At 41.9% G+C, this 12,322-nt stretch overlaps 1 protein-coding gene across 2 annotated transcripts in view; it reads right to left on the bottom strand.

Annotated features, from left to right (window-relative positions):
• Positions 1-12,322, bottom strand: part of SHANK2 (SH3 and multiple ankyrin repeat domains 2) — a 1,433,430-nt gene that overhangs the window by 573,881 nt on the left and 847,227 nt on the right. For both annotated transcript variants that reach the window (XM_053720553.1, XM_053720554.1), the window contains exon 15: positions 7,178-7,260. In XM_053720553.1, coding sequence (XP_053576528.1) covers positions 7,178-7,260 — 83 coding nt within the window. The remainder of the gene's footprint in view (positions 1-7,177; positions 7,261-12,322) is intronic.

Raw genomic sequence — 12,322 nt, 5'->3', positions numbered from 1 at the left:
AGGGGAAAGGGGTATCAGGTGCCAAAAGAGAAGAGCATTGTCTGCAGTGTACATGGGGAGCAGCGGTTGCAGGGTACATGGGGATTAGGGTGTGCCAGGTATAAGGGTTGTAGAGGCTGCAGTGTACATGAGGAGCATGGTCTGCAGGGTACATAGGGAGTAGGGGCTCCAGCATTCATGGCAAACAGGGTCTGCAGCATACATGGAGAGCAGGGCTGTAAGATACATGGGGAGCAGGGGCTGCAGGATATATGGTCAGCAGGATCTTCAGCGTACATGGGAAAAAGGGGCTGCAGGCTACATGGAGAGTAGGATCTGCAGCGTACATGGGAAGCAGGGGCTGCAGGTTACATAGAAAACTGTGGCTGCAGCGTACATGAGAAACAGTGGCTGCAGGGCATATGGGGAGTAAAGTCTGCAGTGAACATGTGGAGCAGTGGCTGCAGGGCATATGGGGAGTAAGGTCTGCAGGGTACATGGGAAACAGTGGCTGCAGGGTACATGAGGAGCAGGGTCTGCAACATACATGGGAAGTAGGGGCTGCATGGTAAATGGTAGTAGGATCTTGGGGAGCAGGGGCTGCAGGGCATATGCGTATTAAGGTCTGCAGTGTACATGTGGAACAGTGGCTGCAGGTTACATGGGGAGCAGTGGCTGCAGGGTACATGGGAAGCAGTGGTTGCCGGGTACATGGGGAGTAGAATCTGTAGCATACATGGTAAGCAGGGGCTGCAGGGTACATGGGGAGCAGTTGCTGCAGGGTATATAAAGAACAGGGGCTAAATCTCACATGGGGAGTATGGTCTGCAGTGTACATATGGAGCAGCGGCTGCAGGGTACATGGGGAGTAGGGGCTGCAGCATTCATGGCAAGCAGGGGCTGCAGATACATGGAGAGCATGGCTGCAAGATACATGGAGAGCAGGGGCTGCAGGATAGGGCAGCAGGATCTGCAGCGTACATGGGAAGATGGGGCTGCAGGCTACACAGAGAGTAGGATCTGCAGCGTACATGGGAAGCAGGGGCTGCAGGTTACATAGAAAACTGTGGCTGCAGCGTACATGAGAAACAGTGGCTGCAGGGCATATGGGGAGTAAGGTCTGCAGTGAACATGTGGAGCAGTGGCTGCAGGGCATATGGGGAGTAAGGTCTGCAGGGTACATGGGAAACAGTGGCTACAGGGTACATGAGGAGCAGGGTCTGCAACGTACATGGGAAACAGGCACTGCAGGGTAAATGGGAGTAGGATCTTGGGGAGCAGGGGCTGCAGGGTACATGAGGAGCAGGGTCTGCAACGTACATGGGAAACAGGCGCTGCAGGGTAAATGGGAGTAGGATCTTGGGGAGCAAGGGCTGCAGGGCATATGTGGAGTAAGGTCTGCAGTGTACATGTGGAGCAGTGGCTGCAGGTTACATGGGGAGCAGTGGCTGCAGGGTACATGGGAAGCAATTGTTGCAGGGTACATGGGAAGTAGAATCTGTAGCATACATGGTAAGCATGGGATGCAGGGTACATGGGGAGTAGTTGCTGCAGGGTATATGAGGAACAGGGGATGAAGTGCAAATGGGAAGTATGGTCTGCAGTGTACATATGGAGCAGCTGCTGCAGGGTACATGGGGAGTAGGATCTACAGTGTACATGAAGAGCAGGGGCTGCAGGGTACATGTGGAGGGGTGATGTAGGGTATATGGGAAGCAGTGACTCCAGGGTGAACAAGGGCTGAGAGGAGGCCCAAAACATGTTTAGCACATAGTGCTGACCAGAACCTAGGGTTTTTTCTGGATTTATTTTTTGGTTTTACAGCTTCTTTCTTCTTTTAAAGATGAACTGTAAAAATAAAATACATTATTTTTTGTGCTGAATATATTGGGGCCTGCAAGGTAAATGAAGAGCAAAGGCCGCAGGAAATACAGTATCTCACAAAAGTGAGTACACCCCTCACATTTTTGAAAATATTTTATTATATCTTTTCATGTGACAACACTGAAGAAAAAGACACTTTGCTACATTGTAAAGTAGTGAGTGTACAGCCTGTAGAAAGAAAGAAAAGTAGAAGCGCTAAGAAAAAAGTGAACCCTGCTAGACTCGTGTGTTCCCCTCAAGGAAAACAATAAGTGCAAATGATGTAAATGTGGAGTCAAGCGCTAAAAGCACGGGTTAAATAATTTGTAAATAATTTGTAAACTTATAGTGATGTATATAATTGTAAGTATATGGCTTATATAATAAAGGCTTTTAGAAGACAATGTGGCTATAGAGATAAATAGTGACTTTAAGTATTGGAAATCTGAATGGTAAATATATATATATATAATCCCTAGAGGACACAATTCACACCAGTTTAGGCAAAAATGTAATAAAAAGCATAAAATACATATAAAAAGGGACGTCTCCCTTGTAACAAGAGTATGAGTAAATTACTTGCGCTTATAAATTTGTGTTCACTGCGCTAATAAAAATGAGCTTTACAATTTGTTACAAATAAAGCCAAGGCCTGTGGCTTAAACAATAGAACAAATGTACCTTAGGAGTATCCGTGGAAAGTTCCAATAAGGTCCTCACAAATGAGGAGAAAAACCAAATGCTGTGTGGTCTTTGGGGGCCGACCTAACCGCTTGTGTGCAGTTTGGCGTTACCGGTCCGTTGGTGGGAGGCGGCTTTTGAAAGAATCTCACCTGACCCCTCTGACATCACAGATGCGGTCTTGGCATCCGGAGCAATCTTTAGTATTGGCAAAAGATCCTTGATGTTATTTTGTGATCCTAATAGGATACAATGTTGCAAACTCGTAGAAATTGTAGCCTTGGTTCTTTAGTTCTTATCCCCTATTCCATAGCAAGACAGGAAGTTCTGCGGGAAATAAGATACAATCTTGGCGGTCACTGAATGTGACTAAATAATCTTCATTTACTTATTAGTAACCAGATGTCTTAATAAAGCCTAAGGGCGAAACGCGTTGACCTTGACACTGTTGTCACCCTGTATTTTTTCTTATTGTATTACCAATAAGAATTGACTGTGTTTGAAAGAAATAAGAAAGAAAAAATCTGCAACAGGTATTTGCTGTATTCTCTAGTCGCTACTAGCAACCGCCAAGTCTACCACTATTGTGAGTAACACTCAGCACTGTTTACTATTAAGTAAATGAAGATTATCTAGTCACATTCAGTGACCGCCAAGATTGTATCTGCAATAGGTATTTGCTGTTTTGTTGCCAACCAACACCAATAAGTATTCTCTAGTCACTACTAGCGACCGCAAGTCTACAACTATTGTGAGTAACACCCAGCACTGGTTACTAATAAGTAAATGAAGATTATCTAGTCACATTCAGTGACCGCCAAGATTGTATCTTATTTCCCCCAGAACTTCCTGTCTTGCTACTGAATAGGGGATAAGAACTAAAGAACCAAGGCTACAATTTCTACGAGTTTGCAACATTGAATCCTATTAGGATCACAAAATAACATTAAGGATCTTTTGCAAATACTAAAGATTGCTCCGGATGCCAAGACCGCATCTGTGACATCAGTGAGATTCTTTCAAAAGCAACCTCCCACCAACGGACCGGTAACGCCAAACTGCACACAAGCGGTTAGGTCGGTCCCCAAAGACCACACAGCATTTGGTTTTTCTCCTCATTTGTGAGGACCTTATTGGAACTTTCCACGGATACTCCTAAGGTACATTTGTTCTGTTGTTTAAGCCACAGGCCTTGGCTTTATTTGTAACAAATTGTAAAGCTCATTTTTATTAGCGCAGTGAACACAAATTTATAAGCGCAAGTAATTTACTCATACTCTTTTTACAAGGGAGACGTCCCTTTTTATATGTATTTTATGCTTTTTATTAAATTGTCATATTTTGCCTAAACTGGTGTGAATTGTGTACTCTAGGGATTATATATATATATATAAATATATTTTTACCATTCGGATTTCCAATACTTAAAGTCACTATTTATCTCTATAGCCACATTGTCTTCTAAAAGCCTTTATTATATAAGCCATATACTTACAATTATATACATCACTATAAGTTTACAAATTATTTACAAATTATTTAACCCGTGCTTTTAGCGCTTGACTCCACATTTACATCATTTGTACAGTCAGTATAACAGTATAAATTTGCTGTCCCCTCAAAATAAATAAACAAAAAGCTATTAATGTCTAAACTGTTGGCAACAAAAGTGAGTACACCCCTAAGTGGAAATGTCCAAATTGGGCCCAATTAGTAATTTTCCCTCCCCGGTGTCATGTGACTCATTAGTGTTACAAGGACTCAGGTGTGAATAGGGAGCAGGTGTGTTAAATTTGGTGTTATCGCTCTCACACTCTCTCATACTGGTCACTGAAAGTTCAACATGGCACCTCATGGCAAAGAACTCTCTGAGGATCTGAAATGGTTTCTCTACATAAAGATTGCCTAGGCTATAAGAAGATTGCCAAGACCCTGAAACTGAGCTGCAGCATGGTGGGCAAGACCATACAGTGGTTTCACAGGACAGGTCCCACTGAGAACAGGCCTCGCCATGGTCGACCAAATAAGTTGAGTGAACGTGCTCAGCATCATATCCAGAGGTTGTCTTTGGGAAATAGATGTATGAGTGCTGCCAGCATTGCTGCAGAGGTTGAAGGGGTGGGGGGGGTCAGTCTGTCAGTGATCAGACCATACGCCGCAGACTACATCAAATTGGTCTGCATGGCTTTCGTTCCAGAAGGAAGCCTCTTCTAAAGATGATGCCCAAGAAAGCCTGCAAACAGTTTGCTGAAGACAAGCAGACTAAGGACATGGATTACTGGAACCATGTCCTGTGGTCCGATGAGACCAAGATAAACTTATTTGGTTCAGATGGTGTAAAGCGTGAGTGGCGGCAACCAGGTGAGGAGTGCAAAGACAAGTGTGTCTTGCCTACAGTCAAGCATGGTGGTGGGAGTGTCATGGTCTGGGCCTGCATGAGTGCTGCTGGCACTGGGGAGCTACAGTTCATTGAGGGAACCATGAATGCCAACATGTACTGTGACATACTGACAGCAAATTTACACTGTTATACAGGCTGTACACACACTACTTTACATTGTAGCAAAGTGTCATTTCTTCAGTGTTGGTACATGAAAAGATATAATAAAATATTTACAAAAATGTGAGGGGTGTACTCACTTTTGTGAGATACTGTATATGTAAATGGGGAGCAGTAGCTAAAGAGTAACTGGTGATAAATATGGATAAGGGGCAAGAGAGTAAGGAGGGGCACAGAAGGTTAGGCCTCGGGTAAAATGAAGATTGGGCATCAGCGTAATAATGAGGATCCATGTAGGCACCACATAAAGCGCAGACACCCCCTATACATTCTGTATATATGTATATATATATATATATATATATATATATATATATATATATATATATATATATATATATATATATACACATATACACACACATACATACAGAGGGGACCAAAGCAAACATTGTGACAAACACACATTACGTACCTGTGACATACACACATTACCTGCCTGTAAAAAACACACATTATGTGCCTGTAACAAACACACATTACCTGCCTGTAACAAACACACATTTATCTGCCTATGACATACACACATTACGTACCTGTGACATACACACATTATGTACCTGTGACATACACACATTACGTACCTGTGACAAACACACATTATCTGCCTGTGACATGCTCACATTACGTACCTGTGACATACACACATTATGTACCTGTGACATACACACATTACGTACCTGTGACATACACACATTATGTACCTGTGACATACACACATTACGTACCTGTGACATACACACATTACGTACCTGTGACATACACACATTATCTGCCTGTGACAAACACACATTATCTGCCTGTGACATACACACATTACGTACCTGTGAGAAACACACATTATCTACCTGTGACATACACACATTATCTGCCTGTGACATACACACATTACGTACCTGTGACATACACACATTATGTACCTGTGACATATACACATTACGTACCTGTGACATACACACATTATCTGCCTGTGACATACACACATTATGTACCTGTGACATACACACATTATGTACCTGTGACATACACACATTATGTACCTGTGACATACACACATTATCTGCCTGTGACATACACACATTATGTACCTGTGACATACACACATTATGTACCTGAGACATACACACATTATGAACCTGTGACATACACACATTATGTACCTGAGACATACACACATTACGTACCTGTGACATACACACATTATGTACCTGTGACATACACACATTATCTGCCTGTGACATACACACATTATGTACCTGTGACATACACACATTACGTACCTGTGACATACACACATTATGTACCTGTGACATACACACATTATCTGCCTGTGACATACACACATTATGTACCTGTGACATACACACATTATCTGCCTGTGACTTACACACATTATCTGCCTGTGACATACACACATTATGTACCTGTGACATACACACATTACGTACCTGTGACATACACACATTATTTGCCTGTGACATACACATATTACGTACCTGTGACATACACACATTATCTGCCTGTGACATACACACATTACGTACCTGTGACATACACACATTATCTGCCTGTGACATACACACATTATGTACCTGTGACATACACACATTATGTACCTGTGACATACACACATTATGTACCTGTGACATACACACATTATGTACCTGTGACATACACACATTATGTACCTGTGACATACACACATTACGTACCTGTGACATACACACATTACGTACCTGTGACATACACACATTATGTACCTGTGACATACACACATTACGTACCTGTGACATACACACATTATGTACCTGTGACATACACACATTACGTACCTGTGACATACACACATTATGTACCTGTGACATACACACATTACGCACCTGTGACAAACACACATTATCTGCCTGTGAAATACACACATTACGTACCTGTTACAAACACACATTATCTGCCTGTGACAAACACACATTACGTACCTGTGACAAACACACATTATCTGCCTGTGACATACACACATTACGTACCTGTTACAAACACACATTATCTGCCTGTGACAAACACACATTATCTGCCTGTGACAAGTGCTGCCCTTACCTTTAGCTCCACGAAGCACAAAGCCAAATCCCTCATTGTCTTTTTTCTGAAGCACCACAGTCTTCTCTTCAATGATGCAGTCACTGTAGAGAGAATTGCGAGGGTAGCGACCATTATTACATCCTCTCATCATGACGGATGCAGTTGCTCTCCGAGAATACATGTTCATCAAGATCGTCACAGCCAATTAGTCAGACAGTATTGCAGGTGTGAAACATGACATGAAAACAGCACAGAAAAGCAGAGAAGCCTGTATCCTAGCTGGTATAATGCAGTGACAGTGAGGGGGAGAGCACTGAATAACAATGTCGTTAGTAACCTGCTCAGCTGTAAATCCACAGGAAGAATCCCCCAGCCCAGCCACACGAAGCCCACGCAGGGAGAGCAGCACACAGCATCGCAGGAGGCAAGCTAGAGCCGTGCATGAAGAGCCCACTTCCCCAGATATTGCATGCTGCAGGAATCCCACATGACTAACACAGTGCCAGCAGCGTGCAGCCTGGCGTCATCACACACACATTTCCACAGCAAATAGCTGCAGCACTGAGCAGGCTATGTGCACCAGTGGGTTCCCCCCTCTAGAATAGCGAGAGACCATTCACCTCCTGCTTGTCAGGCACAGCCCTAATAAGTGACAGTAATTAAGTCCCATTCTCACAAGGAACACAGGAAAAAGCAGCTGTCAGACCCAACGCAAAGCACAGGACACTGATCAGCTGCAAATGGGCCGAACATTGTCCCCGCTCACAGTGACATCTCACTTCCCCACCAACATATCACTCACACATTCTCTACTGGCATCTTAATCATACTTTCTCCACTCACACAGTAAAATGTCACTCACACTTTCTCCACTCACACAGTTACTTGTCACTCACACTTTCTCCACTCACACAGTTACATGTCACTCACCATGTCTGCACTCATAAAGTGACATGTCACTCACACCTTCTACACTCACACAGTTACATGTCACTCACACTTTCTCCACTCACACCTTCTACACTCACACAGTTACATGTCACTCACCATGTCTGCACTCATAAAGTGACATGTCACTCACACCTTCTACACTCACACAGTTACATGTCACTCACACCTTCTACACTCACATAGTTACATGTCACTCACACCTTCTATACTCACACAGTTATGTCACTCACACCTTCTCCACTCATACAGTGACATGCCACTCATACTTTCTACAGTCATACAGTTACATGTCACTCACACCTTCTACACTCACACAGTGAAATGTCACTCACACCTTCTACACTCACACAGTGAAATGTCACTCACACCTTCTACACTCATACAGTTACATGTCACTCACACATTCTAGACTCACACAGTGACATGTCACTCACACAGTGACATGTCACTCACACAGTTACATGTCACTTACACCTCCACTCACACAGTGTCATATCACTCACAACTTCTCCACTCACACAGTAACATGTCACTCACACCATCTACACTCAAACAGTTACATGTCACACCAATGCAATGTGCATGTGTAGTTTGTGTGTGTGTAATGTGCATGTGCAGTTTGTGTGTGTATGTAATGTGCATGTGTAGTTTGTGTGTTTAATGTGCATGTGTAGTTTGTGTGTGTGTAATGTGCATGTGTAGTTTGTGTGTGTATGTAATATGCACGTGCAGTTTGTGTGTTTAATGTTCATGTGTAGTTTGTGTGTGTTTAATGTGCATGTGTAGTTTGTGTGTGTGTAATGTGCATGTGTAGTTTGTGTGTGTGTAATGTGCATGTGTTGTTTGTGTGTGTGTAATGTGCATGTGTAGTTTGTGTGTGTGTGTGTGTGTGTGTAATGTGCATGTGTTGTTTGTGTGTGTATAATGTGCATGTGTTGTGTGTGTGTGTGTGTATGTGCATGTGTAGTTTGTGTGTGTGTTTAATGTGCATGTGTAGTTTTTGTGTGTGTGTGTATAATGTGCATGTGCAGTTTGTGTGTTTAATTTGCATGTGTAGTTTGTGTGTGTGAGTTATGTGCATGTGTAGTTTGTGTGTGTGTTTAATGTGCATGTGTAGTTTTTGTGTGTGTGTGTATAATGTGCATGTGCAGTTTGTGTGTTTAATTTGCATGAGTAGTTTGTGTGTGTGTTTAATTTGCATGTGTAGTTTGTGTGTGTGTTTAATGTGCATGTGTAGTTTGTGTGTATTTAATGTGCATGTGTAGTTTGTGTGTGTGTTTAATGTGCATGTGTAGTTTGTGTGTTTAATGTGCATGTGTTGTTTGTGTGTGCGTTTAATGTGCATGAGTAGTTTGTGTGTGTATGTAATGTGCATGTGTAGTTTGTGTGTGTGTAATGTACATGTGTAGTTTGTGTGTGTTATGTGCATGTGTAGTTTGTGTGTGTAATGTGCATGTGTAGTTTGTGTGTGTGAGTTATGTGCATGTGTAGTTTGTGTGTGTGTTTAATGTGCATGTGTAGTTTTTGTGTGTGTGTGTATAATGTGCATGTGCAGTTTGTGTGTTTAATTTGCATGAGTAGTTTGTGTGTGTGTTTAATTTGCATGTGTAGTTTGTGTGTGTGTTTAATGTGCATGTGTAGTTTGTGTGTATTTAATGTGCATGTGTAGTTTGTGTGTGTGTTTAATTTGCATGTGTAGTTTGTGTGTTTAATGTGCATGTGTTGTTTGTGTGTGCGTTTAATGTGCATGAGTAGTTTGTGTGTGTATGTAATGTGCATGTGTAGTTTGTGTGTGTGTAATGTACATGTGTAGTTTGTGTGTGTTATGTGCATGTGTAGTTTGTGTGTGTAATGTGCATGTGTAGTTTGTGTGTGTGTAATGTACATGTGTAGTTTGTGTTTGTGTAATGTGCATGTGTTGTTGTTGTTTTTTGTGTGTGTAATGTGCATGTGTAGTTTGTGTGTGTGTAATGTGCATGTGTTATGTGCGGTTTGTGTGTGTGTAATGTGCATGTGTTGTTTGTGTGTGTGTAATGTGCATGTGTAGTTTGTGTGTGTGTGTGTATAATGTGCATGTGCAGTTTGTGTGTTTAATTTGCATGAGTAGTTTGTGTGTGTGTTTAATTTGCATGTGTAGTTTGTGTGTGTGTTTAATGTGCATGTGTAGTTTGTGTGTATTTAATGTGCATGTGTAGTTTGTGTGTGTGTTTAATTTGCATGTGTAGTTTGTGTGTTTAATGTGCATGTGTTGTTTGTGTGTGCGTTTAATGTGCATGAGTAGTTTGTGTGTGTATGTAATGTGCATGTGTAGTTTGTGTGTGTGTAATGTACATGTGTAGTTTGTGTGTGTTATGTGCATGTGTAGTTTGTGTGTGTAATGTGCATGTGTAGTTTGTGTGTGTGTAATGTACATGTGTAGTTTGTGTTTGTGTAATGTGCATGTGTTGTTGTTGTTTTTTGTGTGTGTAATGTGCATGTGTAGTTTGTGTGTGTGTAATGTGCATGTGTTATGTGCGGTTTGTGTGTGTGTAATGTGCATGTGTTGTTTGTGTGTGTGTAATGTGCATGTGTAGTTTGTGTGTGTGTGTTGTTTGTGTGTGTATAATGTGCATGTGTTGTGTGTGTGTGTTATGTGCATGTGTAGTTTGTGTGTGTGTTTAATTTGCATGTGTAGTTTGTGTGTGTGTGTAATGTGCATGTGTAGTTTGTGTGTGTAATGTGCATGTGTAGTTTGTGTGTGTGTAATGTGCATGTGTAGTTTGTGTGTCTGTGTGTAATGTGCATGTGTAGTTTGTGTGTCTGTGTGTAATGTGCATGTGTAGTTTGTGTGTCTGTGTGTAATGTGCATGTGTAGTTTGTGTGTGTATAATGTGCATGTGTAGTTTGTGTGTGTAATGTGCATGTGTAGTTTGTGTGTTTAATATGCATGTATAGTTTGTGTGTGTGTTTAATGTGCATGTGTAATAATATTAATATACATCTTCTACAAAATGTACCCAAGTAATATAAATCTGCTGCAAGCTGTACCCAGTAATATAAATCTGCTGCAAGCTGCACCCAGTAATATAAATGTGCTGCAAGCTGCTCCCATTAATATATATCTGCTGCAAGCTGCACCAAGTAATATAAATCTGCTGCAAGCTGCACCAAGTAGTATAAATCTGCTGCAAGCTGCTCCCATTAATATAAATCTGCTGCAAGCTTCACCAAGTAATATAAATCTGTTGCAAGCTGCACCCAGTAATATAAATCTGCTGCAAACAGCACCCAGTAATACTAATCTGCTGCAAACAGCACCTAGTATTATAAATCTGTTGCAAGCTGCACTCAGTAATACTAATCTGCTGCAAACAGCACCTAGTATTATAAATCTGTTGCAAGCTGCACTCAGTAATACTAACCTGCTGCAAACAGCACCAAGCAGGGCCAATACACCCAGGCAGCACTTCAGTGACTTAGTCAGTCACTGTCAGACCCAGACCACTTCTGTCCTCTGTCTCCATGGGAAAAGTCACAGGCATCCAGCAGCATAACCTCATCATGCACAAAGACACAGAACCGGTAAGGGGCAACAATCCAGGTGGGACAAATACATCCCTTCCCTAACTTAATTCCAAATTATTGTGCAATTGTGCATAAGCATTGGTTGCATGCAGGTAGATAGGATTTGTAAGGGCAGCGGCCAGGCTAGTAGGTTGATACGCTAATCAATAATGTTACTACTGTGGGGGGGGGGGGGGTTTGTGTGTGTAATGTGCATGTGTAGTTTGTGTGTGTAATGTGCATGTGTAGTTTGTGTGTGTAATGTGCATGTGTAGTGTGTGTGTGTGTTTAATATGCATGTATAGTTTGTGTGTGTGTTTAATGTGCATGTCTAATAATATTAATATACATCATCTACAAAATGTACCCAGTAATATAAATCTGCTGCAAGCTGCTCCCAGTAATATAAATCTGCTGCAAGCTGCACCCAGTAATATAAATCTGCTGCAAGCTGCTCCCATTAATATATATCTGCTGCAAGCTGCACCAAGTAATATAAATCTGCTGCAAGCTGCACCAAGTAATATAAATCTGCTGCAAGCTGCACCAAGTAATATAAATCTGCTGCAAGCTGCACCCAGTAATATAAATCTGCTGCAAGCTGCTCCTATTAATATAAATCTGCTGCAAGCTGCACAAAGTAATATAAATCTGCTGCAAGCTGCACTC

This window comes from Bombina bombina, chromosome 7, assembly GCF_027579735.1.
Source record: "Bombina bombina isolate aBomBom1 chromosome 7, aBomBom1.pri, whole genome shotgun sequence".
NCBI lineage: Eukaryota > Metazoa > Chordata > Amphibia > Anura > Bombinatoridae > Bombina > Bombina bombina.
The sequence above is the reverse complement of the archived record's forward strand: the minus strand, read 5'-3'. Positions and strand labels throughout refer to the sequence as shown.